Here is a 27,566-nt window from a genome sequence, read left to right as displayed (position 1 = left end):
AGCACAAGATGCTCGTTCACAAACTTTTGCAGTGCGTGATCAAGTTATTTCCGGTAGCGTGCACACGACCCGAGTGGGGTTTAGCAGTGGACCCACGACGGGTAGCCCACCCGTGCCAGCGTCGGCGGCGTTCGTCAGAGCGCTGCATTCTGTCACCAGGAGACGCGGTGCAATGCGCAGGATTCGGTTCTCGTGTAGGGTAGAAGTCCCACTGCATCGCCTTCTGCGGCCGAGGCCGGCCGCTCGTTGACTGCGCCATTCCACGCTTGCTGCGCCGCGTACTTTGCAGTTGACTCGGATTGTGGTGGCACTGCGTCACCCAGCACGAAAACCCTGAATTCGCGCAGAGATTCTGATGCTATATGGGTAGTATTCGTTAGTCCAAATACCGTATCTCCGTGGCAACTTGAAGGCAACTTAATGAACAGTCCAACTCTAACCATATGCCCGCGCGCACCGCCTCCGTGGCTGCGGAGACTGCCTCGATCCGTGAGCAGATAATCGTGCTTGGCTGCACGCACCTTCAGCACCGACTCCTTCGCGGCACCCCCCTCCGCCCACCTTGACGACGCTGGCCCCCATTGCACTTCTTAGACGTCTGAAACTACATCATCAACAGAGATGCTGCATAAGAGGCGTGATATCCAACGGCCTCGATTTTTGCTACGCTGCAATCGCCGATAACTCTCCCCCGCCAGACCCGCGACATGGCCATGAGGCGACTTTTTCCTGTGTGGAGGTTGGTCGTCTGTTAACGGAAGCCGCCTGTATCGTTCTCGACCAGCCGATTGCGCCCTAGCCGTGGGTCAGTCTGGTTGGCGTATGGCGTCCCAGATATGACGCCGTCGTCGGAAATGCACAGACTCACAAGGCGACCGTACGGCTCCTCGTACCTGACGGAGGTGATTCACCAGGCCATCACGTCGGCGGCTGAAGGGCTATCGAGCAAGCGCTCAAGAACAAAGAAGCAGCGAAAGTTACTCAGAGGGAAAACTGTTACAGAGTCCGGTGAGACTGTCGACTCGCTGGCCTTCACATAGTATATGCAATGTGCTCGCGATCTTACAGATGCCGCCAGAGAGAAGATACGTCGAGTGTCTGCCACCCGAACGCACGCTGTCGCCAGTCACTTGGCTCAAGTCGTGACGTTGTTCCCGTTGCCCCCTCCAGCGTCGGCGGAGTCGACTGCTGTATTGGGAGAGGCCGAGAGTCGGAAGGCACTCCTGCGACGGATGCGGGCATGGTACGAGGATGTGATCATGGGTAGGTCAGACCACATGAACGCCCTACTGGCCGCTGCAGGCTTCGACGACGAGGAACTGATCCTTCATTGGGCTGTGGCGCGCCAGGTGGTGAGGTTTACGACGGCGGGAATGCTGCGGTTAAGCTGTGAAAAACTTGAGGCTCAATGGGAGGAAGAAGACAGCGCGCGTGGACAGGAAAACGGCGATGCTGCGCTACGATTTCCATCTGAAGTATGCATAGGCTTGCAGAGTATATGACTCGTGTGAAATTCTTGTGTGAGTCCCTGTACTCCAACTACGTCGACTACAGGGATAGGGAGTCATCCTAAGTAATCGGGACACCATATGTTTTGGAAGAGAGGGCCACAAAGCCTCTTAGCGGACGAAAGTTATTTCAAGCTGTGAGTGTTGTGTGCGCAAGCCATCGTGCGAACAGCGACGAATACGCGGATCCAGAGGTCACGTCAGGTCAGCGAATATAGCTTCAGTAGAGAGGAATTTGATTCGACTTCTGTCCTCGTCCACGAATTGACTCTACCAGAGACCGGTGTGACGGTCGCGCAGCAGACAATCGATGCCTTCAAGGAGGCAGTGGATGATGCGTAGTGCCAGGGTGCTTGGCGACAAGCACGAAGCTCGCTCGAATGCTGTCCTTCCCACATGAACCCATGTCTGGCAGTAAAGTATTTGTTGGCGCGCGTCTGTGTTGACTTGAAGTCATACCCCTGCTGCAGACCCTGGCTCTCATTGTCAAAGATATACAGGTTTTTTCCGTCTTCCGTTGGGACAGCTTGTGTGGGAGGTGGGCGAGCCTGTCCTTCGCGGTGAGTTCTCTCCATTAGCCCCGCTCGTGAGCGCATTTCCATAACTAGCTGCATGCGTGTACGATAAGCCTATCCATGCAGTCCCAATTAAGGCTGGGCTCCCTGCAGCCGACAGCGTGACTGAAAGACGTCTAGAAGCGTTTTACTCGCGAGACGTGATAGTGAACACTCTGACTGCCCAAAAGTAGTATTCGTACGACCGTGCAGGTAAGAATGTGGCGTCAGGTGGCTGCCGAGCTACAGCGGGGTCGGTCGGTACTCTCGCATTAGTTCACGCTGGCGCTCCTGCGCCGGAATACGACAAACAGCGCGTCTCGCGTGCAACGCATCTGGCGGCGCAGATTCCGCGGCATAACGGGAGTGGGAAGCAATCAACCTACGGCGGCCCTGCCCCCTCCCGCTGCCCAAAAGTCCTTAAAAATGGCCTCTAATCGTCTCGTGAGGAGATCCATACAGAAATATGAGTAAACACCTACTGATGGGCACGCCGGAGATGCTCAATACATACACATTAATACACGATTCCAGTTGCTGCACATCTTCGTGCGGTTCACTTTTGGACCCTGCCAATCAGGAAGGCACTCCCTCGGGTGCAGTTTAGCCTCCTACGGATACACGGGCACGTATATATTTATGTACATACTTATATATACATATATATACGTATATGCTTATATATGTATATATATGTTAACGCGACGGCACGATCTAGTGTTTCGTCGCTCCACAGGCGGGATAGACGGAAGGCGAACGAACGGGCAGCCCCACCCCGCATCCTGCGCAGCCGTAGCGGCTCTGCGACAGGGGTGATTTTCTTTGTGGGCAGAAAGACGTCTACTGGTCCAACGAGCCGCCAGTGAGGACGAGGTGCGACACCTTCTCAGTCTCCTGCAGCTTCTGGAGTGCGTTCAAAGTCGGCAGCGCCTCCATCGGATTCTGAAGCAGCTTTCGCTCTGCAGAAAAAGCACACAGCGTCCGCGGTTGTAGTCTCGAAACAAAAGCACGTGGACCCTTACAGACGAACGTGAGCCGCAAACGCGCGCGAGCGACAGCTCCATAACCCGCGTCGGTCTGCTCCAAAAGACCGCATGCAGCGGTGCCACCGCCAGCGAAAGCTACACACAGCAGACACAGTCCATCGGGACGCCTTCACCGAGCGTGTCGCGTGGGTGCACGACGTCCTCCTTGGCACGGGCTCTTTGAATAGTCTGCACATGTCCAAGGCGACGCTCGCCTCAGCGCAGGATGCATCTATCTAACACTGCTTCTATTTGTAGGCGCGGTCACGCAGCCGCACGGGGATATTCACGAGGCCGGCGCCTACGCTGGAGGGACGATCGGTTCGGGTCGGGAACGCTGCGCAGGAGTGCTTCGCGTGTAGGCACATGGACCCCCGTGATCGAGTTTTTTGTCTCTCAGCCGGCACACGCCACCGCGGCAGACCGCTCACCGATGTCCATCTTTTTCATCTTTTTCTCCTGCTTCCTCAGACTCGGGTACTTGCCGTGGAACCGCCACGAGATCTGCCGGAACGCGTCCTTAGGCGTCTGCGCACAGAGGGAGACACAGGCGTGCGCAGGAGGCCGATAGTTTTGTTCATGCTGTCCAGAAATGTCCGCGAGCCTTCTGCTCCACGCGATGCGCACGGCGCACCTCGGGCAACCCCGCGAGCCCCTTCACCCCCCCCGCCCTCCCGGCGTCCCTGTTCCTGCCTCTCCTCGCTCCTTTCGTCTTCCGCCCTGGTTCGTAGAGGGATGGTGAGTGAGTCGAGTCGGGTGCTGGTCCGCGCGTGACGTGGATCTCTCACTGCATTGGAATGATGACTATTTAAGAAATAGATTGGTTTTCTTTAATTTAATGCGTGAGAATCCCACTGCACAGCTGATTAGTGGCGCGTCCCGTCGAGATCGCGAAGCTGGGATTTTGAGCGCGAGTGGATGTCTCAGAAGAAATCAGCGAGTTGGCGCAGTTTAGACGCCGTGCGGAGCGCGGAGGGACGTACCATGACGTTGCCAAACTGGTCACGCCGATCTATTTTGATGTCCTTCTCTCCCAGCGGCTTGTGAAGCGGCAGCTCGTCGGGGCGGTGTCTGCGCTGCCGCATCTTGTCAAGCGAATAGTGGTCTGAGAGACACCGGAAGACCCAGAATGCATGCGCCAACTGAAGAAAACGAAGCACCAAACACGGCGAACGCTGTGAAGGGCCTCCACGAGGAACAGCTGCAACAGTTGGAGCAACGCGGAGTCGCCCAGCAACACCTCCCGGACGAGCCGAACGGCAGGAAACACACGACAGAAAAGATGGGGGCTGCGGCCGCGACACCAAACTGGAAAAGGCAGCTGCAAAGCAACCGCAGACAGCTCAGGCGCCAGCGACGGCGGAGCCGAGGCTGGAGAGAAGACGCTGCTCCTGACTCCTAAACCCAGAGAAGCCAAGACACTCAGAGAACACGGCAGCGCGCTTACTCTTGCTCTGCAAATATTTCAGCGCCTCCGCAAGGCCTTGTCCCATGGGATTCTCGTTCATGAAGCCGGTCTGCAGGCCAAATTGGCAAGGTGCGAAAGAGGAGCGACGGCAAGCGGTGGAGAAAAATGTCGCAGAAACAGCCTCTGAACGTGCGCCTCGCGGGGTGCCCAGATCGAGAGACGGTGCAACCTGAACTTCGAAATGCCCCGCGTGAAAAGCATACGTGGAGGCTCGACAGGCCTCAGGCACGGGAAGGTCACCCAGAGGGGACCGGAGAGACACGGGGATCGCTCAGCTTACGTCAAGCTCGTCCTCATCCTCCTCTTCGGACGATGAAGCGCCGTCTCGCTCTTTACTTCCGCTGTCGTCCCTCTGCGCGCCCTTCTCGTCTTCGTCATCTTCTTCCTCGTCTCTCCGCGCCCGGTCGCTCGCCTTCGAAGCCCGCTCCTCCTTCACCTGAGCCGATTTGTGCTGCCTAAGACACGCAGAGTCAGCCAGTCAAGAAACCGCAGACCTTTCAGACGGAGATCCCACCTCGGCTCTGCGCATGCCTTGACTCGCGAATATCAAGCATCCCGCATTCGCAGACCCGCGTGAATTCGCGATAACGAAAGAAAAGCAGACAGGGGTAGACCGCTGAGCGGCGGACGCAATCGTTGCCCCCGCGTGTGTGTTGCTAGCCACGGTGCACGGGGCTGTGCACGCAGACATCGCTGGACAGCATGGTCCTGTCAGCGCAGGCGCCGCGTCGTGCAACGCTGCGCTTGCTCCCGCGCTGCGAGCCTCACGGCTCTGCTCACCGGCTGAATCTGGAGCCGACGTAAGCTTCTTGTTTCAAGTTCTCCATTTTTTCCAGAGGCGTTTGCAACGCGCGGCAGAACTCGGTGGTGGTCGTCAGCTGCAGGCCGCGCGTATCTTCCTCCTCGTCGCCGTCAGGCTGGTCGCCGGCGCCGCCCGCCTTGGAGAATCGAGAAGCCATCGGCTCGGTCTTCGAGACGTCCATCGGCAGCAGCTCGTCATCTGCAGCGGAGGCGCGCCGACACAGAGACAGCGAAGCTGTCCACGCGTTCCACACAGAGAACCCGCCGCGAAGCGCAGGCGCAGCCCGGTGTTGAAAGCAGTCAAAGGCAACACCCCGATAGACAGGAAGACGCAGCTGGCGCGCCGAACACGAGTGCAGACTCGCGCAGGGATCACAAACCGGAGTAGTGCGATGTTGAAATCCAAGATTTTTACGGAGGGACAGCGGCGCGCGAAGCCGCGAGCCACAAGGCAAACGCGAACTTGGCGCGGCTCATTCGTCGCCGACCCCGAACCCTAAACCCTAGACTGCGGGCCTCGACAAGCACGACACATCCCTAACTGCGAGGCGATGTAAATCTAAACGAATCCGGCCGCGAGAGCCAGCGGCTGTCGCGTGCTAAGCGGTGAGACGGCGGGAGGAGATACACAGCCAGAGGCCAAAAACGCCGACGATTTGCTGCGATTTTTTCTCCTCTTTTCTGGACCTCCGCTGGAGTGGGGCGAAGGAGAGAGAACGCGGCGAGGCAGGGCAAGGGGCTTACCAACAACGTTGCCTTTGTGACCGGCCTGTCTGCGCAGAAGATTCAAAAGTCTCGCCTGCGGCTTCTTCCTGTCCTCCTCTGTTCCGTCCTTCTCGCTGTCTTCCCGTTGCTCGCAGAGCTTCGTGAGCGCCAGGCGTCGCTGCCTGGAACACGTCGCGAAAGTCCAGAAGACACACCGCGCGCGTCTGGGAGGACGCCCAAGCGGGTGTGTGTGGGCACATATATGTATGCATACCTTACATATATATATATATATATATGTATGCATGCCCATATTAGCTACACGTTGCATGCTTGTGGACTTGTGTGCGTATGACAAGAAGCAGTGCATACCTATAAATGTGTGTGATCGGTGTCTATCTCGAAGCATGCGCCTACTTTTCGAGGCTCTCCTGAAGCTCTCTGTCAACAGCGCCGACGTCTACGAGGTCATCGGATCCTTCCACGTCGAGCTCGGCGTTCTTTGCGTCGTGGTTCGTCTCTTCGCGAGCCCTACGGTACGACGACGGCGCGGGGCTTAAGTTTTTTCCAGCACTGGCAGCCGCAGCTAGCGCCTCTCGCACGTGCTGCTTCTGAGTGTCAGATCTCCTGAAAAGAAAAATGGAAAAAACGAAAGGCACACGGCACAGTGAAACACCCGCGTGCCATCACGGCGCTCAGCGCACGCTCACGCAAGGACTACATAAACACATGCTAAAGATAAATCCGCATTTGAGCGCCATATCCGCAGATAGCCTGACGCGTAGATCTCGTTAATGTCTCGCAAATGTAGATAGCTCGCTTCACAGACTGTTGTAATAACCGTACGCATCAGCTAGAGAGAGGGAGACCTAGACACAGCGAGACATGATCATGGCGACTTGCTGAAAACGCGTACACGCAGAGCGAGGTCGACGGAGAAATCGAAGGACAAAAACGCACCGTAAAAGAACTTCGGCAGCTTAAGCTGAACACTCCTCCCCCTTCCCTGCCCCTCCTGGACGCCTAAGGCCTCCCGCGCGCTGCTTCCATTTGGTGGCTAAGAAGGGATTTTAAAGTGTATTTCTGTGAGACAAACCGGCTGCGTCAGCACGGCTGTGGTTCGAGGTCTTACTTGCTGTCTCTGTCCCTTTTTTCTGCTCGCGAGCCGTGGTGGCGATCTGTCTTTTTCGTTTTGACCGGGACGGGTCTGATTTCATCGTCTTCGTCTTGGTCTTGAGCTTCGCCTTCTTCCTCGTCTTGGGGTTTGGATCCGAGGAGTTCCTTCCAGAACTCTGCGCCTTGTTTTTTTTTCTGGATTTTTTTCTTTTTTTTCAGTTTTCGAAAGGCGAATTCCTCGGCGCCCGTGGCCGCTTCGCGCTCGCCAGTGAGGACGACGGAGGACGCGCCGGACGCGTCGTATTTCTGCCGATTCAGGTGCGCGCCCGTCAGCTCGACGTCATCTCTGTGGTAGGAGGCGAACGCGGAGAGCCCGAGGAGTTTTCGCTTTTCGCGCTCGACGAGTTTCTGGCGCTCGCGAAGGAGTTCGATCTGGACTTCAACCGGCGCGTCCGCGTCGCTGCCGTGGACGCTGGGGAGGATGAAGCCTTTGTCGTCTTCGGGCAGCGATCCTTTGCCCTGAGCCGCCAGATTCTCTCGCTCCCACTCGTCGTAGTGCGCGAGGATCTCCTTCTTCTGAGGCGCGCCGTCCTCGCCCGCTTCCCAGTCCTCCGTGGGGTCGTAGAGCGTCTTCTTCTCCTTGTCCCGCAGCTTTTTCTGCAGCTTCCGCTTCTCAACCAAGCTGATGTTCTCAAGTGCGTCGACCTCTTCGTTCAAACGGCCATCCGAAGTCAAAATCTGCGTATCTTTGAGCGTCAGGACGACCGTCTCGCCCTCCTCGAAGTCCTTCAAGTCGTGCAGCACCTTGACACCGGCCTCCGCGTCCTCAGACGGTGTGCCTTTGTGCCGCTTCGCAGGCGGAATCGAGTCTTCCCCCTGCGCGCGCAAAGCGCCTCCGCCGGAAGGCACCGAAGTCTCCTCGTCGCTGTCGTCGTCGTAGTGTGCCGCGTCCGCTGAAGCGCGAAAAGAGACAACGCCACCGTCAAAGAGCCGCAGTAAAGAATTGCATAGATCTGTACGCATACGCGTAAGCAGCCAGAGAAATACCTTATACATATGTGCACACCTGTAATACACACACGCAGATCCCCATACACGTGCATGCGTCAGATCACACCTACATACGTGCATCCATACAGACGCCCAAATATTGCATACATATATATATATATATATATATATATATATATATGTATATTTAGTGTGGACGTGGTGTACATCAGCTGAGAGGCCCCTGCTCGGCGCAGGTCGCGAGCCTCGCCTGTGCCGGGTAGCACACGCACCTCTCGCTTGTGAAGCCAAGACTTGTTTTTCTTTCTCCTGTTTGCGCATGCGCGCCACCCAGGCCGCAGGGTCGTCCAGGTCGTCGTCTTGTTCGCCGAGTGCCGGACCCCCCGTCATGGCAGCGTGAATCGCTTTCCGCTTCCTCTCCTCCGTCCGGTCGCGCAAGTTCTGCGCAGCCTGCCGGCGCTGCGCCTCGCGCTCGGCCTCTGTCAAGGCTTGGTACTCCGAGGGAGCCGCCGCCTGCTTATCCACGTCTGCAGCAGATCCCTGAGAAGACAAAAAACTCGAAAAGGCAAAGCAGGTGTGCCTCGCCCGCCGCACCGCGCCTCTCTGCGCTTCGAAGTTGCCGCGCGGATGCAGCAGCGACACAAGGATGGCGCCCGCCTCGCAGAGGCCACAGCGCAAAACAAAGAAGCGTTTAATGGTGCGTCAGATGCACAGTAGTATCCAGTGAGTAAACAAGGCGTTAAAAAACGTCCTGGAGAAAGGAAATTGCGGCATTCGCCATCCACTCTTCCACCGCCCAACGGCGACGGAGAACGGCGCGAGCCTAGTCCCGAGAAAACCGATCGTGGGAGTTGCAAAGGCAGACTCGCCCTGTTGTTTATTTAAATGGATTTTTTAAAAGTATCAACGGGCGCCACTGCTGTACGAAGGACGGAGGCGAAAAGCAAAACGTCGGACGCAGGGATCGATTCTCTCTCGGTACGAGCTCCGAGCGACTCAGAATGTGTGCGAGAGAGAAAAAGACGCGAATGGATGGTCTTCAAGTCTTTTCGGGTTAGGGGTTTACTGCCACGTCTCGGTCTTTCATTTGGCAGACAGTGCGGAGATTTGGCAGCCCCCCGAGACTGAACTCTTCGAAACACACTACTCGTTTCTATGAGAGATCTAAACCCTCACAGCAGATAAGAAGACGCACGCGCTGTCCTCGTTGCGCCAAGGGGTTTCCAGATGACTGCGCGAGGCGAGAGAGAAGAGACGGGGTTTTACCTCATCAGCCTGATGTGTTTCATCAATCTTGAGAGGCTGGAGTCCCAGCTTAATCCGCAGTTTGTTGGTCTCCTCCACCGACAAGCTGATCTCCTTCGCGCTCGACATGGCGTCTGTGAAAGGCAGAAGGCGAGATTTATTAGGGCAGATGACGCAGCAGTCTCTGCGCCGATATCAGCGGAGAAGCGACCGCCACTTCACGCCCCCTTTGCTCCCCCCAACGGCGCTTGACGAAACAGGATGCTCCGAAAAGGAAGGCGGAAGACGCACACGCGTCTTCGCGGAGAAACGGATTCTTTTGTAGAGAAAGGTACTTGAACTAACTGCAGAAACCGACGCGCAGATGCGTTCTAGGGCCACTTTGGAGAGATGCAGTAGGGGGTGCAGGTTGGGAAGAACGCCTGAGACTTGAAGGTACGCCCGGATCCGAGAAAGCAAACGAATGGAAACGCAGTAGAGTAAGAAAAGACATGGGCTGGAGGCGGACGAACACAGCAAAGACGGTACAAACTTCGTCCACGCAAAGAATGCACGGAAACGGCGAAGTACATGGTGCGCCGTGCGGGACGCGTGAAAACACGCCACGCAATCCTTCCGCTTGGTTCACATCAAAAGAGTGTACACACGATCCCAGAAGGAAAGTATCGAAGGATACCTAAAAGGGCAATGCCAGAAAAAACAGGTGAAAAAACAACTTCAACTGCCTTCTCGGCTTCGGCTCTGAGTCAGCGTCGTCCCGAAGCCCCGGAGCTCTACCGAGAGCACAGACAGAGGCAGCAGACGAAAAGTTCAGGAAAGGGCACAAAAGCAAGAGGCGAACGAGAAAGAATCGTTAGTGCGGTAAAAACTGCGATATTTTCACGGGGCGTAGTGACTGAGAAGTAGCGCATGCAGTGGTCAGTACTTCCTCAGCGCATGCAAGGTAGACATGTCAACCGGTTCTCAAGTTTACCGAGAGCCGCTGTTTAAGTCGCCGGATCTTCAGAAATGAGTGCATCGGCTCCCCGTTAGAGGGTGAGGGTCTCTGCTAGACGATGAGTCCGCAAGTCTGGATTTTGTAGAGTTCGACGCGCATGCGGCTTCCACTCTCGTGCTTTGCTCTCTGGGGAACTAAGCGTGGAGGATTCAAGGCTTGCTGCAGATGAGTCAAGGCTTGCTGCAGATGAGTCAAGGCTTGCTGCAGATGACTCTAGGCTTGCTGCAGATTCGCAAAAAGAGGGAAAGTTCCCTTTGCTTTCGCCGCTTTGGAGCTTTACCAGGCGCGCTTTAGTGAGCTGAATGTCTCCGAGGCCGGTTTCTACGCGGCCTCTACATATAAAGGCTCAACGCAGAGTCTCTGCGTCGTGGTGTCACTTCTCTCAGAAGCTCTACGCGTCTTTTTCCCTCTTGCGTTTAGCATTCTGTAGCATGTGCATGGGAGTTCCTGCTTTCGCGCTCCTGACTCTCTCCCCGATTGCGTTTATTAGTCGGGAGACTCGTACACTGAGGGTCCTAGTCGGAAGCTGGCATCGGATTGATCTACGGGTATGTAGTCTGCCCTATTCTCAAGTTCTTGGACGAGGTGAACTTGGAGGGGGTTACACATGAGTCGTCACGCAGTATTTGGGAGGGCAAGACGACGATTGTTCCGTGTGTGCTCAGCGTTGCAGAGTTGCCAGACTCACAAGCCAGGACTCATGAAGCCAGGGAAAACTGGCCTTCCTAGATACTTCTACACCGCCTGCGTCCGCCGAAGGCACAGACAGCATGCAAAAGAAAATGTGATACATGATCAGAGGGGAGGTCTACGACGTGTAGCAAAAGACTTCCTAGAATGGCGTAGCGTTCTGCATGAGCCTCGATCGGAGACGAGGCTCCTAGAAGTACCAGCGTCTCCGGAGGCTGGTGGGTCTGATTAACTGCAGCATTTGAACGAACCCTGCCCGCCCCCCCCCCTCTCCCCGGCTTCCTCCCACCTTCCGTTATCATTCGACTTCCGGCTACTCAGGCTGCAATCTGCTCTTACGAGTCCTCTCTCCTACGACCTCGAGAGGGACAGATATGTACCGCGGCATGCAGTGGGCCGATGCAGATATACGCTCCTGTGTCTGTTGAGACAGGCACGTGCAGCGTGTTAGGTTTGCGTGACACTTTGAAACAAGGCAGCTAGCTAGTGGCGATCTGATTAATTGCAGATATTTGAACGAACCTTCCCCAAGCCCCCCCTGCCCCCCCTATATATACACATATAATATACACATATATATACATATATATATATGTATATATATATATATGTAAATATATATATACTTCGACCATACGCTCCTCGCTGTGTGTACAGAGACAGGCGCGTGTAGTTTGTTGGGTATGCGTGGCACACTGGCAGCGGCCAGAGAGCCAGGTAGCGGTGATATCACAGTCGAGGGAACAGCTAAAAATCCGTGGCAACAGGCCATCTCTGCGTCTGTGATCTTCTGACTATCTATCCGCACATGTGAGGATAACCTTGGCCCTGCTCACCGATTCAGCCAAGTGCCTAGCTCTAGGGGCTTTCCGCCTTGACTGGTGTGCCATGTTGGAAAGCATTGTCCTGTGAGCGGAAACACTCGCGTGTCGACAAGGACTGCAAGAAATAGTCCACAATGCATCTGCCGTCATCGAAAACAACACGACCCACGTGATGTATAGCCGACGGCGCGCACAAACTACCTCTGGAAAATCGAGCGCATGCGCATGCAGGGCTTGCGAGGACACGTTTCGCGGGCTGGGGGAGAAAGCGGATGTGGCGCTGATATACTACACACTTCGCTCATTAAATGTGGACAAGGTCACGCGCGGAGATGCACCTTCTTCAACAAAGACAAACTTAAACAGAACACGTCATTGCTGCATCGTCATTCACGAAAAAAAAGTAGGAAGCGAGTTAGGCTCTTGCTTCCCCGTGTGTCGCACACAAAGCAAGAAGACAATTCATCGCTCTTCTCGCCGCCGCGTCCCTGAAGACGAAAAAAAAACCCGCTCTCAGCCTCGCACTCCGCCACACATCCGCGAGGCACCTCCAGGAGGCAGCCTCCAAGTAGCCTCTTCTCAGCGGAAAGAGAATGGCGCCCCGAGCTTGAACCTGCAACCGTCCGCTCCCATCAAACGAGACGGCCGATCGAGCGGTTTCTCGGCTCCCAAGATGATGCGCTCAGAAGCTCTATGCCCCCACCCTTCATACCCCTCCCCCCCGTCCCCCTCCCCCCCCGTCCCCCTCCCCCCCCGTCCCCCTCCCCCGCCTGCCCCTGCCGGAGGGGGCTTGCCTGGCTCACGCGACGCAGTCTGGGGGGCGGGAGAGACAGCGTGCGATACCAAGAAATCACGTCACACGTTTCCAGACGAACAGGGAGCTGGAGGAGTAGCTCGCCCGTCAGTTCCACTCGAGACACTGGATTCTGGATCGTCACGCACTTCCCTAGTCGACGCGGCGAGCTCCAGTTGCGCGCGGGGGCGCGCTCAGCCCTCGACAGCGACGAGAACTAAGTCGCCAGGCTCCGCGGCGGGCTCCACTTGCGCGGGGCGCGTGAGGTAAGCCTTAGGCCACCGCCGCTTGAGGAAGAAGAGGTGGAGCGCGAGGCAGAAGCAAATGAGCGCGAGGCCGAGCATGGTGACGCAGGCGTAGAAGTAGTCCCCGTCCAAGACGCGCACGGTGAGTGCGTCGTGTAGCGGAATCCGCAGCAGCGAGAGGAGCCCGCCGGTTGCACTCGTGACGCCCACGACTTTCCCAAAGTCTGTGGATCTGAACGTGTCGCCCATGTAGGCGTACATCTGCCCACTGAAGTTCGAGAGATACAGACACGAAAACACTGCGCTGACGTAGTAGCAAAACAGCGACTTGGGGATCGCGAAGGCGTACATGAGCACGCCCGACGTGATGATGAAGAGGACGAGCGACATCACCCCCCACATGTCTGCGACTTTGCCGAGGAGGATCGAGGGAATCATCGACAAGGGCCCCAGAATGCCCAGGAGGTCGTTGATCTCCGCGTTGAACAAGTTCTCCGCCGACGTCATGTAGAAGTTGTAGAACAGCGCGTTGAGCGGCCAGTAAATGTAGAAGCAGTAAAAGTACGGCGACCGGATCTGCTTGGAAAAGGGAATGCAGCGAGCGGCCTCAAAGGCCACACCCACTCCGGCGTCTTCCGCACGGTCTGCCTTCTGCGCGTCTCCTGCTGCGGGACTCGCCAGTCCCTGCTGAGAGGAAGCGCCGGTCGCATCCGGACTGGCCTCCATGCTCTCCTCCAACGAAGCCCCAGGCGCCGCTGTCTGCGCAGCTGTTGCGTCGGACTTGTGCTTCTCCAGCGGGGGACGCTCAGCAAGTTCGTTCTGCGCCTCTCGCTCGCGCTCCTGGTTTTCTTGCCGGATTTTCTGCGCCAGCTCTTCCTGGGACTTGTAGCTTTGCGCAGGGAACAGGAAAAGCGCGACAAGGAAGCAGAGGCCGGTCCCCGCAAGCGCGTACGCCAAGCAGATGGAGAAGAAAGACTGGTTCGGATTGCTGCGCCACGAGGCGTCCATGATAGTGGGCACCGAAAAGGACGCAGACATGGCTGCACTCATCGTCACAATCACCAGTCCTTCATGACCCGGGAACAAGTTGCTGATGTTCAGCGCGGGCAAGTAGCCGGCGTCGGCGCCGAGCGCGAGGCACAGCACGCCTGGGATGTAGGTCTGGCAGGACTCGCCCGCGACGCCCAGAAGAATCCACCCCAGGGTATTCATCAGCTGCCCAACGCACGCGCAGACCTTGGGCCCCCGGAAGTCCATCAGCAGCCCCGCGCCCAGCGAGAAGCAGAAGGCGACCGCGATCCCGACTGTGAAGAGAAACTGCACAGCGCTGTCCTGCGCGCGGCACAAGTAGCGCTTGTCCTCCACGAGCGGCTCGCCGCGACAGAGCCACGAGAAGGCGCCCGCGCGAAACAGCATGGAAGACAAATTCGGCCAGCCAAAGAGCACGCGCGCCGAGGCAAACGTGTAGAGGACGTACACCACGAGAAGCACGTAGCGACTGAGGTTGAAGGGCCGCCGCTGCTCGGCTGCAGCCTGCGCGCCAGTCACTGGCTCGCGCGCGGACGCGGCCTTCGCCTCGGCCTCCAGGCCGTCCGCGGGAAGCAGTGGGATGGAGGGCAGCCACGCAGTCGGGGTTTCAGCCGGATTCAAGGCGAGCTCCCCGACCGCGCTGCCGGAGCGGCTTGAGGCCTCCGCGCCCCCGTTCTGACCACCCACGAGACTCGCGGGCGGAGCAGCGGCCTCAACTGCGCCTTCACATGCAGCGACACTGAGGCCAGGCACGGCTCGCGGCGACAGAGGCATCGAGACCCGTGTGGTGTGGTCCGCCGAGGCGTCCATCGTGGTGGAATGGAAACAGAAAAGACGCAGGGGAACGACAGGGAAACGCACGCGCGACTGCAGATCCCGGCTTCCGGTGCACGAAACAAGGCAACGCAAACACGTGCGCGGATGCATGTAGGCATGCAGACGTCAACACTCGGAATGTGGACTATAGGCACGTACTACGGCGCCGCAGAGCTAAAGCAAGGCATATGTGGGACTGTCTGCACGCGCCCTAGTCTGTCATAGGCGGGCGGCGCGAACCTCTGCTTCCCCCGTCTCAACCCGCAGAGGGGAGACGGCCGTTTGCAAAACACGGCGACTTTCTTGACAAAACAACAGCTAGAAGCAAGCGGGCGAGGAGCACCGCCTTTTGGGCCCAAACGCGTACGCTCAGCGACAACTGGGTCAAAGACGTGGCCGCATGCCACTTCTGTACCGGCAAACACCGGCAAAATTCCGAACGACCTGAAGCTGTTCCGCCGCGGCACAAAAACAGGAAAGGGGAAGAGTTCCACCGAATGGGACTGCTCCAGTGATGCGGGGAATGCATCGCTACAACGAAAAAACGAATTTGACCGCCGTTTTGTTCCGGTATGGACCTACGCTTCACAGTCACCTCCCGCAAGCCGGGTTGTTCTTCCCCAAACGGCGCGGCACGGTGACCTCTCCAACAGAAAACCCACGAAATTTGCACTGCTGCTGCAGAGAAGGCAACACTGCCAGTACGCGAGAAAGCAGCGTGATGCGAACTTAATAAAAGACAGAAAAGCCGTCTCTCCTTTCCTCGCAGAGGCGCTGCGGCGGGGCCCCCCAGTTCCACGGCTCAGAGACCAGATATTCCGGAGGCCTGAAATGTGAAGGAGGCAATACAGGAGAGGAGTGGAGAACAGCCGCAACCTGTTGATCGTCGACGTGTCTAAAACTGAAGAACAGAGGCACACCAAACAGAAAACCTCGGCGTAATAGACACACAGTGAGCCGAGCGCCGCGCGACCGTCTAGCACGGTACTACGAGCCCAGTGAGGACAGAGGCCAGCTCGGAGAAGCTGGGACAGAACAAAAACACATCAAGATGATCACGACGGTCCTTGTCTGCGGATTTCCGGCGGTAAAAGTCGGTAGTGGAGGGAAGTACTCGTGGAACCCTTTCGCTTTGCCTAGGTTTCGCGAACCCGGCGCGCGCGCGCCAGCGAGCAGCCGCGCACGTGTGGGCCGAGAAGGCTGTCATCATGACGTCGATCGAGGAGGGTCACGCAACGGGCTACCGCTGGGACAGCTCGAAAACATTTTCACTTCGACAGGAAAAACGGCAGGAACGGCGTGCAGGCAGTTCCGTTCAGATACGTGGAGATGCGCATTGTAAAGGCAAAAAGAGTCTCGCTATACCTGTCGGGTTCAGCTCGCCTGAAATTTAAAAGAAACAAGGAGACAGCGGAGAAAGTGTTACGCAGTTGCAGAGCTTACTGTGGTGAAAACGAACCTCAGAAACACCACACGATCTCAAGGTGCTCCGAAGACATTTCTGCGTCAGCCCTACAACAGTTTGAAACCAGCAGTCCGTGTCTGGCCGTGTGGTCATGTGGACGAGGACTGGCTATCCGCCCCCTCCGCTCGCCTTTAGGTCTCATCCAGAATCATAATACGCAGAGGCAGCGGTGACTAGGCGCCTGATACCTCCGACTTAACGCCTCCATTGCTTGTTTGAGATCTACGTCAAGGTACGCGATATGGGGCTGGAAAAGAAAGGGCGTGCCGGCCGAGACCCCTCTCCCCCACCTCCCCCCTCCCCCGCCCCCCCAAATGCCTTACGAACTACAGTTTCGCCTTTCATTTAGTAGTTAACGGTTGCCTGACACGGTATGCAAGGCAGTTCCTTGATCGCCTGTTTCGCTGAACAGCAGCAGCAGTGCTCCTGTCAGCATCTGCGAGATGCAGGGTTCGGAAACTTACCGGAAAATCCACAGAGACTGGCGGCTCGAGAATCCCAAAAACCTGATCCAGGTGTTCGAGGCATTCGAAGGGAGGACAGACACGTCCGAAGTCTACAGTATTTCTCGCAGAGTGGGATGGGCTTCGCGCCAACAGTAGTCGCAAAACAACACACACGCCTCCAGAGGCAGTGGAGTCGCAGCTAAACGGTCGGTGTCTACAGCTCCCTCCTTGTCTCAAAGTAGTTACCAAAGTAAATGTCTGTTCACGACTCGTGCACGCGACGGGAGCGCGGATCAATCTAGGCAAACTTTGCCACGTGTATTCATATTCGCCTACGGATGTGAACATGCTCCGGAATTGCTAACCTGTGACTTACCCCTGTCACGAGATCACTACTCTTCACGTCGAGAAAGCGAGGTGCTCGCATGCGGCCGCTGTGCGGCACGCATTAGCCCAGAAACCTCCACCACGCCCGTGGACAGCTTCAACAGAGGGTACAGTGGTGACGCACAGACACACAGATGCGCGTGTTTCGCCGCAACGGCGTGAACTGTCACAGGTGCTACAGGTCTGCAGGTGCAGACGGCCTCGTAGCGCTTTCGCGCTGAAGCCGCAGGAATAATGCGGGCATCTGTTAACTTCCGGGCAGAGAACAGGGAACATAGTGTCGCTCTGCGGAAACGTAACACGACCATTCCTTGAGCTGGGACTAAATATACAGAATGACGTGACATGCGCTGGTCGCAGATCTCTTGCAATCTGAGAACGCTTTCACCTGTATCGTGTGCACTATTCTGCCGAGTCGTGCGACAAGAGTCGCCGAGCGCACGCGGATCTCAATGGTGGCTTGCGGTAGCTACGGACGGTATCTCGCGTGCTTGGATCGCCGCCCGGAAGTTGAAACTTTGGCTAAATGCGTGCGTACTCCGAACTGTGAGACCCGCGGAAATACTGCGGACATGGAAGAAAAGCAATGCACGTGTGCCGAGTGGATTAAAGCGACCGGTGGCGCATGCGTAGATACCCACACCTATGCATAGCGTGCGACTGGGGACGCGGCCGTTACGGCGATGGGTAGGGGATGCAGAGACGGCAACTGGCGCGATTCGGCGCGCTGACGCAGAAGTGGCAGAGATCTGAAAGACGAGTGTGAAGCGCCACTAGCGGGTCTAGTGATAATTCGCTGTTCCAAAGGCCACCACCGGAAGAGAGAGCGACGAGACTGGACATGTTTCCTACACACGTGCAAACACATGAACAACACGGCAGGGCGTAAGAATAAAGCCGACCTACGAAGAACAAACGGAAACTCGCGCAAAACACGGTATTCCACTCTCTCGCCTTCTTCCACTCTCCCGTCATACACTGAAAGACGCTCTGCGCCGGTTTTCCAGCCCCCTGGACAATCACGCGCACGCTCAGCGAAGACATTCTTTACAGAAGCGACCTCGGGAACAATAGAGGATGGAGCCGTTCGCCCAGTTTCCAGGTGTCTCTTGAATCAGAGAGGCCGAGGACTCGACAGACAGTCTCCACTCCGTTCTCTCTCCTCCCCAACCATGCAGAAACTCACGACCCTTTCCGTCTTCAACTACACTAATGTGCACGTTGACGTAGTTGTGCTTGGATGCGTGCGAGGAACGGGAGGCCAGAAGTCGTCAGCAAGAGAGGACTGCGTTGCGGAAAAAGGTGAGGTCTGTATTTCCCCTCGTAACAGTTCCGTTTCTCTCTGCTTGTGAGCCCTCTTTCCGGCTCCAACCTTCCATCAGTTGCGTTTCAGACACCCCACTTCCCCCTCACCCCCCCCCCCCTCCCCCGTCTTTAGTTGGCGACCGTCGCAGCAGTTCTTCCGAAGAAGTACCAGATTACAACGCCAATGAAAATGTAGACGGGAATGTGCCACAGCTCAAACATGCCCATGCCGCCGCTCTTTTGCGCGGCGCCTTTGCGGCCAATCTGCGCCTTGAGAGCTTCGTTTTCCTTGACGAGTTCGTCTTTATGGCGCTCCAAGGCCAACGCATACTCGACCAGCTGGTCGTAGCGACTCTTCAGATCTGCAGAGTAGTTGCCTCCCTGGCTGCCGCTGGCGGCGCCATAGCCGCCACTGCGACCAGTGGGGCCTGCGCCGTCGGCGGAGCCCATGCCCGCGCCGCCCACGTGGTCGCCGCCGGACCCGCTGGTGCGGTAGACGACAGACAGCCGAGTGTCTTCGATCTGATCTCTGTCGAGTGTTTGCCAGTAGTCGCGCGCCAGCGGCGCGTCGGAGGTCACAGCTGTGGACTGAATGAGGAAGCGGTCGCTGCACGGACGCGTCGGCTCTTCGGAGAGCGGCTGCAGGACGATGTGAACGACTTCTTTGCCGCCACGCGGAATGACACCGGTCGACGGCCGCACGAGGTAACTCTTGGGAGCCGTCGTCTTGATTTTGAAAGCGACAAACGTGTCGGAAGTGTTTTCCAGATGCAACTCGACAGTGGACGAACTGAAGAGAACCACAGGAAACTCTATCACCTTCTCGGGGGTGATTCGAAGCAACGGTCCCGCCATCTTTTCGACTCAGGCACACACAAACAGAAACGAAGTGTAACACCCTGGAGGCGAGTGAGACAGGACAACGCGAGACTGGGCTCAAGAGCGGACAAAAAGGAGAGAAAAGTCACGGGACAGCAGGACGGGGACGCGTGCACGAAAACACGGAGGAGTTGCTCAAGCCGGGCAAAAAACAATAAAAGGTTCTCCGCCCGGGGCCTGCGATGGGGTCGACGAAGCGACGGTAAGTGGAAAGTGAACCCCTGGAAGGAGCACCTGGATGTACATGCACAAGACAAACTCGTGCGACGAAAAATGGGGAAACAGAGGGTTTGAAACGAAACTGGAAGAAAAAAGAGGAACTTTACGACTAGATAGGCGACCTCCTACGGTGACCGATGATTTCCGCCTTCCCTGCTGGGGATGCGCTGGAGAAAAAGGTGCTGTTACAGGTCACAGAAAAAAGTGACACGACGCCCGAGAACAGAGAAAACGGGGAAAAAAGAACGAAAAGGAATGAGCAGACAAACAACCGCAGGAAGGGAGGGAGAGGCAGAGCCACAGAGGTGTATACACTACATGTGTCTTACGAGAGACAGGTTTCTCAAGTTCGATCAGACAAACTGTGAATGTGGTCCCATCTCCAACGAACCACACGAATGGAACACGCTAGTCTTTTTGTTATTTCAGAAGGCGAAAGGCCGGATGCCGCCACTGGATGGCCGTTGGAAAACCCCTTTTTTTCCTTTGCGCGTGCGCGAACGTCACTTTTTCGCCTGCCGCCCGCCACCCTAAAAAACCAAATACCGCGGAGAGAGGCGGAGGAGGGACGTGCCTCGGCGGTGGTTTGAGATTCAGAACGCTGTCCTGCGCCGAAGCTGCCTTCTGTACGCGGTGTCCGCCACCGCACGTCCTTTCCAACGAACGCTGATATCGACGTATACGGAGACAAACAGGCAGGCCGTGGTATCTCTACGGCAGGGGGGGGAGCCGAACCACCAAAGTCTGCGAGTAGGGACCTGCGCGCCGCCAGTGCGCTTCCGTCCAACGCCTACCTACCTTACGCATTCTATTATGTTTGAACTGCAGAAACCCTCGCACAGATAGGCGGGAGAGTGAAGCGATATCCATTTATTTGGGAGAGGCCAAATAGGGAAGCTCGCACACGTCAGTACGTTGCCTTGCGGATCGCGAATGCCGAAATTCGTAGAGCTTCGCTTGCAGGATGGGACGAATGGCGGTGACAATGTCACATCGCAAAATACTGACGGCTGTGGCAGCAGACGGTGAAAGAGTGGTCGCACGTTTTCGTTGAATGTGGAGCAGCAAAACCGGCTTTTAGAAACCTTCAGAAAAAGCACGCCCCAGCGAACCCGACACCGGCAGGCATCTGCGCTCAGTTCCCGGGGCAGGCGCCGCGTCCGCGGCACGCCCTCGGGATCAGTGGGCGAAGGGCTGAAGGTCCGAAAAGGCAAACACATTTTAGTAGATAGAGGATTTGATGTGCTCTACAAATACGTTCACTTACACCTAGTTTACCCGAACCGACAAGGTGAATCCAGACATCCTCGTGGCGATGTGTGCTACGCAGTGACGGGCCGCTCCTGGCTTGACTGGCAGTGGTCTGGCTTTTCCATGAGATCCACTGTAAATTCACTTTTCAAAGAAGGGCGTAGGAGTGGCGACAATGAGGAACCACGCCATCTCGATTCATCAGATGGCGGAGTCTAAGAACGAGCGTCAGCCCCCGAGGGTCAGTTGCCACGGGCAGCATCTAGAAGGACGACGCGTTGACTGTACGGCAGGAGCGGCAGCATTCCGCAGATTGAAATGCTTTTCTGCGTTGGAGCAAAAGCTTCCGTGGCGGTACGGAAGATCATTGAGTTCTCGGTTGCTTCTTCTTCTTTGCTAGGTTGTACGGATCGAGCAAAGCTCTTTGTTTGAGACGCATATTCGGAAATGTTTTTGACAAAGTACGGAACCGTGTCGACGTTTCTCTTCGCGCTGGCGTACACTGCTTTTCCCCAGTCCTGTTTCGGCGCGTTCGCCGCGTCCAGTTCTTTCCGTTGTGCTGTTCCCACGCGTTCTGACGCCACCAATAGTTTCAGAATCAACAGCGAAAAATGACGCGGCGGACTGGTGGAGAAGTAGGAGCTTCGTGGCGTTGATGGCGCAGGGATGGACGTGTCGCGGAGTCTCGTCTTCAGTTCGTCTTGTGCCCCTGCCATACGCTCACCTCTTCACCATTTTTGCATTTTGAGCAGTTGCGCAAAACATTGAACCACAATCTGGTCCGCATTCGCATGGGACAAACATACGGCTTTGCGCGCTGACCGCCAGCAATTTGCCGGTTTTGCACGCAGGCCTGGACTGTGAATGACAGTGACAGACGCGCTTTTGTGTCAGGCCTCCTTTTATTTACCACGAGCGTCTCCCGGCGTTTCTTGACTTCGCTGCAGTCACCGCCAGCTCTTAGCTCTCAAGTTGCCCCGGCGTGCTAAACTCGCTCAGAGGGTGATCTCATCGAGAATCGAGTGTGTCTTTGTGATGGGCTATCCTGCCGCAGACCAGCCAGTCGCGCTCTCTGTGTAAGTTCCTCCTGACGATCGCAGGCGCGTGCTATGTAAGGGGAAGTAATTCTCGAGACCGCAGTCACGCGCTGTGGTCACTGACTGCTGACTGTGTGCGGAAATTTCATTGATACGGATATCCTCGTCGGGAGCGTGTGCAGTCATTTTGCTCCCGCGAGGTATAAATGGGACCGCCCGCGGTGCGAGTCCCCAACTTGGGCTTTGTCTGCAAACGACTTCCCCCTGGCATTTCCTCGCGCGACGGCTGGAGCGTCGCTCCTGTGCAAGAGATGGTGCGGACTCGCTCGTCCTCCGGTTCGCTTCGAACTCTTTTTTATCCAGGAACAGACAGTCGTTGTTGGGCATTGGCAGCCTCGGGGAATGGAGCGCGAACTACAGGCGGCGCTACATCTCGTTCGTCCGCCGGGGAGCGAGAGGTTTCGTCTCGTCCCTTCCACACCGGCAGCATGATGTTTTCTGCGGTTCACCGTGCTCGCCCAAGGCTGAGAGGAGCGGCTCGCTGCCGTGTGGTTTCTTTGCCGGCCGCCCGTAACTTCATGGCTGATTCTTCGTCAGTGCGCCCCGCACATCTGAGCGAGGCGCGTGCTGCGTGTTCAAGTTCCCGGCTCTATTTCGGGCATTCATCAGCGCCTGCGTTTCCTCAAGAATCACTTAAAGCGGCTTTTAGAGGGTTCCTTTCTCCGCTGCTGTGTCTCGGCTGCGGACCTCATGCAGACCGGTGGAGCGGGGCACCGCGCCGTTTTTTCACGCGAGATGCGGGGTCCGTTTTTTCTGGAAAGGCTCCTGCGGAAAAGGCGGCATCTGGGATGCGCGCGCGGGGGTCGACGCAGTCCGAGTTCCTCGTTCTGAAGGAGGAGGACGGCGAAACGATTCTCCACATCTCGCCAGCTGCAGTAAAACGGTTGACGCAGATTTGGGTGAAACGCAGAGAGGTTGAGCTGCTGGCGTACGCCGCGGCCTCTCAAGTCGGCAAGGCGGCAGCCCAAGTCGACGCACATCTCCACGGGACCCCGACCTCACTGGGTGTATCTGCATCTGGCGACGGCGCAGGCAAGCAGGATTCCGAGTTCTTGCTGCGCGAGGGGCGCGTGAGGGAGGAGCTCTTCGGCGTGCTGCCTGGCGAGCGAGCCCAGCAGGCAGCAGATCGGCAACGCATTCGAGACACGGGGGGCGGGTCGGGTCACGCGTTTTCCACAGAGGCTGCGGAAGGATTGGAACGGAAGAATGCGGCGCGGAGTGGAATCCACGACACCAAGTTAGGACTCCTCGTTCGCGTAGTCAGTGGAGGTTGCTCGGGGTACCAATATTGCTTCGATTTAGTCGGCCAGAAAGCGCTCGGCGAGTTTCGACAGGCGGGCACACACCTGTAAGGAGTTCCACACAGTCCCAGTGAGACGGGGCGATCAGCGTACGAAGAACCGTCGCGTGCAGACGGAACATCTTGCGCCGTGTCAAGAACCTTAGGCTGAACAGAAACAGATACAGGTGTTTTCTGGTCGGGAGGCTACGAGTGGCTTGTGTGAATGGACACGCGTTGAGCAAGGTGAAGAGGCCTGTGTTTCTGTGTGCGAGGCGCTTGATTTCGTGTCTTCGGGAGTCGTGGTTGTGCTGCCTAGGAAGGCCGCCGCCTTCGGCCGCGAGTAGCGTACATTCATGTCTGGCTGCCCATGCGCATGTTTCATTTTGCCTATGTATGCCCAGGTTTTTCTGGCTGTCCTCGACGCCTGAAGGTTCCACTGCAGGAGGGGGGAAAAATCTGCCCGGAACGGTTTCTGCAGCTGCAAGTCGAGAGAGGAGGTGGTGCGTCGTGGTGGACCAGTGCAGCGTCCCGTTGCTGGAAAATTCAGTCGTGGACTACTCCGACACTCTCACAGCTTCTGAGTTTCGCATTGTTCAGAATGAACAAGCAGAGAACGTCTGCAGCTGCGGGCACTCCTTCGCCATCAAAGACGACTTTTAGCGAAAAGAGCCTCATGGGCAAGGGAGGGGTTGACTGCAGGGCATTTTCACTCTGCCCGAATCTTCTGTCGCGATGCACATGTGCTTAGAAACGCCTGGCGCCGCACGGAGCCGGGAGAGGTCTGTCCCCGCTTCTCTGTTTTGTGGAAAACGCCATCCATGTATTTCTGTTTGCATATTTCCAGGCAGGTTTCTGCCATGCCAGGGCTGTGAAGCAAAATAGGTGTTTGGTATCGCAGTGGCTGTATTTGTGCTACAACGACGTTTGCTGGCGCAAGTCTGCGCGGGATCTACGTAACATCGCGGCTGTTTCGCTGTAGCGTCTCTTGACTGCTGGGTATCAGTAACGATCCTTCCCAGTTATCTGTCCTCAGTGCAAGTAGCTGGGAGTGGACGCCGGAAACGGATAAGGCTGCTAGACCTGACCAGAAGTGGAGAGGACCAGAGCTCACACTGCCGCCAGGCATGGGCCCCACTTGAAAACGGAAAACAGTGCTACGCGTGCCGCCAAGCTGAAACACAGCTGAGAAGCAGCATGGCCGCATTCGTGTAGGCTATCCGCACACAGTGACGAATTGGATAAACGATCAGACGGTTCCACAATGGTTCGACAGTCCGTTCATCAAACAGCGCACACACCGACCGGGGTCGTTGCAAGCATGAATGCCCTTGCGCGTTGCAGATAATCGCTCCTGCGGCTGGAAACGTTCCTGAGTCCGAGCATACGCGGTGCGGACTCCTAGCAATCGGCTGGGACAGCTCTCAGTCGAGCTCTCCTCCACACACCGCTGCAAAAGTGTAAGTCCGCAACGTCCGTAAGAGAACTCTCAGATCTAAACCCTCTAGTGAACGTTGGAAGCGGCAAGCTTACAGGGAACTGGAAGGATATCTGCACTGCAGCCAGCGGATTTACGTGGGTGCCTCCGCCGTGGATCGTAAACGGGCATCTTTCCAGGCTCAGCAGGAGTGGAGGCAGCTCCGCTCGATTTTCGTGGTATTGATCGGGTGACCACTTGGGGCATCATTTTACTGAGGAAACGCAGTTTTCGCTCGCAGAATCTGAATGTAGTTGTAGCATGCAAGGCGGATTCCAGAGTGGAGTCTTCCGCACGTGTGGCCGTCGCTGGTATTGGACTGGAAACGCAGTGTCTGTTATTTTCATACTTGTATCGGCGCAGACAAAGCGTGCAACAAACCTACCGCAGACGCGGCGGCTCTGTACCAAGTCGGCAACGCATGGCGTACTACAGAATGAAGTCTCCCCCAAGGTACTCTGCTCGGAGACACCGAAATCGCTGAAGGGAGGAAGCTTCATTTCCCTACGCTGTGCCAGAGCGACTGCATTTCGGTGAAAGGAAGGATTTGATAGGTGAGCGCGCGGAGTGGGAGGAAGGGTTAGAATTTGGGAATTGCGGTGCGGTAGTCATAAGGAAGGGCGTATTACCAGTTCACCGTCCACGGCCGTCATTCGGAAGTCAATAAATACATCGAGGGCACAGATCCAGGCACGGAGACAGCCGCCGCATGTGTAAAGGGAGACCGGGGCTCCTCTTGCCCCGGCTCCCGTGGGGTTTTTGGTTTTTTCCGCCCCGGCCTCGCTTACTCCTGTCACAGATCCCGCTCAAGTAAGGCATCAAAACCATCGTACTATCATGATTTCTGAATGCTTCTGCATCTCCTCGCAAGTCCTCTATGCAGTCTATTTGTGTTCCTGCTTGAAAACAGGGTCACAACCGACCTAAGCAGCTAAAAGTCTTCTTTGTCACATTTTTTTCGAGTTGCTGCCTTCATGTTATCCTCCTTTAATGCTAGAACTGAAGCGCAAGACCCGAACTGGCTTTCGCATTCTGGGTTCAGAGGCGACGGATATCTAGGCGCGCCCTATTTCTTTCCGCATGTCTTTTTTGGTTACCGCATCTCGTCGATAAGAGTGATTGTCACCGTGATAACCTTCGTGTGCGGGCCGCGGGCTCCTGTCGAGGTTTCCGATCCTGGCTGTCAACAAAACGAGTTGTCCAGCTTCCGCGGGTACAGTGGGTGAGAGCCATTTTAGCGAACTATCGCGCCGGATTCTCTTGAAACGAAGACGGCATGATTATCTACTAGACGTACGTGTAGGAGAGTTCAGCTTCCATGTCTCAGGTCTTAAGTCGGGCCTCAGCAATAAAGACCAACTTTGTACTAGGGTTGAGGAATGGACCGCTGTCTCTCCTCGCGTCTTAACATAGTCGATGTGCCTCCTCGGGAAGTACGTTCTGTTCTGCATCTGGCCTTTGCGTATTCTGCGAGTCACCTGGCATCCCTATCGACTTTTAGACAGGCTATACAACCTTTTCGGGCCGGTTTGGCAATGTGTCACGGAACGAAGATCTTGTACGTGTAAAACGGTAGTCGCGTCCCCGCGACGACCACGGACGTCGTAAGCAAAGAAATATGAAAAACCTCGTATGCATGTAGACTTTGATGGTTCTTTGGTGATCTGCTTGGTTGCCGAACACTGGCATTCCTTGACCCCGATCTGCAGTATCAGACTCTTTGTTCCCGTGACCGAAGTCTATTCCATGTCCTCCTCGCCTCTCGCCTCCCCCCACTCTATCTCCTCCTCTGGCTCCTCCCCCTCCCATTCTCCTCCCCCTTCGGGTTCCTCTCTCACATTCGCTGCCTCACATTCCTTTTACGATCGCACATATTCTGCACCGCTCTTGTGCCACCTAGAAGGCAGCGGCGCTCGCTGCTTTTTTGACAATCTCCCTGGGACGGAATACCAAAGACAAGGAGAGGCAAGTGATTGGAGAAGAGGCGAAGACCAAGAGTTAGCACCATCTTTGGGGACAGAACAGATGTGGTGGCACGCGACCAGGAAGCGAAGCGCGGCAGAAATTCAACCAGCGAGTGCAGGCCGGGTGAGATTTGGCACCGACGGCTCAACTCGTTTGCATCTGCCGACCAACTTCAGGAGGCTGAAGAACGCAGCGCACACAAGCAGGCATGTCCCCCATCCCACCGAATACAACTCCCTGTTGCGGCTGCCCAGCATATTGCACAGTCTACTCACTCGAGTATCAGCCAGCCTGATTCCAGCCTGCGAGACACACGAAGCCGCATACTAATGCGGCATGGAGGTGTACAACCCCTTTTCCGTTCTGCAAGCCTAGAGGGCCGCGCGAGGACTTGGGAGGGAATCAGTGAGGCACGACAGCGACCTAAAACTCGAAGAACAGCTAATGGTTTCGCTGCCGCTTGATGTCTTCGTTTGGTACCCGCTTGCTTAGAAAACAGAGGCCCTGTAGCACAGACCCCTAGCGGCAAACGAGAAGCCCGTGTTCAACTGCTGACAAAGCAGGCAGGTTGCGTGGGTCGGATATATTCACAAGTTGCTGGGGAGATGCTCGCTGAAGTAGGAGATGACGGAGAGGAGGAAGGTAACCGGGGACGGGAATGGATGCGATGCCTCGGGTCACCAAAACTACTTTGCTGCCAGCGCCACGTCGACATCGTACAAAAGGGCACTGCCTCCGAGAGACGGCGAGAAAACCCCCCAGTTTCTTTAGTGTGCCTGCAAGAAACAGAGGCAGATGTTGAGAGTTCCACAGCTTCAATGGATACCGGAGTAGGCATCCAACATGGGAGGGAGGAATGCGAACAGCCAGGAGTATGGAGGGGGAGGTGCTGGGAAATGCTGAACGCCTGCGTTCGGCAAGCGGAAGCCGCTTGGGCAGCAGTGCCGAGTAAAGGAGATGTCGTAATGC

The 27,566-nt window shown here is 56.4% G+C and overlaps 4 protein-coding genes across 4 annotated transcripts; 1 reads left to right on the top strand and 3 right to left on the bottom strand.

Annotated features, from left to right (window-relative positions):
* Nucleotides 1-2,902: 2,902 nt before the first annotated feature.
* BESB_045120 (SART-1 family protein) lies at nucleotides 2,903-9,562 on the bottom strand (the record flags this gene model as incomplete). Its single annotated transcript, XM_029362963.1, has 11 exons — nucleotides 2,903-3,021; nucleotides 3,519-3,615; nucleotides 4,071-4,192; nucleotides 4,535-4,604; nucleotides 4,836-5,010; nucleotides 5,336-5,555; nucleotides 6,101-6,243; nucleotides 6,479-6,688; nucleotides 7,194-8,130; nucleotides 8,461-8,728; nucleotides 9,455-9,562. The coding sequence occupies 11 exons, from the start codon at nucleotides 9,560-9,562 to the stop codon at nucleotides 2,903-2,905; spliced, it is 2,469 nt and encodes an 822-aa protein (XP_029220329.1).
* Nucleotides 9,563-12,931: 3,369 nt separating this feature from the next.
* BESB_045110 (transporter, major facilitator family protein) lies at nucleotides 12,932-14,821 on the bottom strand (the record flags this gene model as incomplete). Its single annotated transcript, XM_029362962.1, has 1 exon — nucleotides 12,932-14,821. One exon carries the CDS (start codon nucleotides 14,819-14,821, stop codon nucleotides 12,932-12,934), a length of 1,890 nt encoding a protein of 629 aa, XP_029220328.1.
* A 3,738-nt stretch (nucleotides 14,822-18,559) lies between these two features.
* On the bottom strand, nucleotides 18,560-19,285 carry BESB_045100 (MSP (Major sperm protein) domain-containing protein; the record flags this gene model as incomplete). The annotated part of the gene is made up of 1 exon (XM_029362961.1): nucleotides 18,560-19,285. One exon carries the CDS (start codon nucleotides 19,283-19,285, stop codon nucleotides 18,560-18,562), a length of 726 nt encoding a protein of 241 aa, XP_029220327.1.
* Nucleotides 19,286-22,664: 3,379 nt separating this feature from the next.
* BESB_045090 (uncharacterized protein) lies at nucleotides 22,665-23,818 on the top strand (the record flags this gene model as incomplete). The annotated part of the gene is made up of 2 exons (XM_029362960.1): nucleotides 22,665-23,224; nucleotides 23,560-23,818. 2 exons carry the CDS (start codon nucleotides 22,665-22,667, stop codon nucleotides 23,816-23,818), a joined length of 819 nt encoding a protein of 272 aa, XP_029220326.1.
* Nucleotides 23,819-27,566: the final 3,748 nt, after the last annotated feature.

This window comes from Besnoitia besnoiti, chromosome III (genome assembly GCF_002563875.1).
Source record: "Besnoitia besnoiti strain Bb-Ger1 chromosome III, whole genome shotgun sequence".
NCBI classification, from domain to species: Eukaryota; Apicomplexa; class Conoidasida; order Eucoccidiorida; family Sarcocystidae; genus Besnoitia; species Besnoitia besnoiti.
Note: the sequence above shows the minus strand (reverse complement) of the source record. Positions and strands in the feature narration are given on the sequence as shown.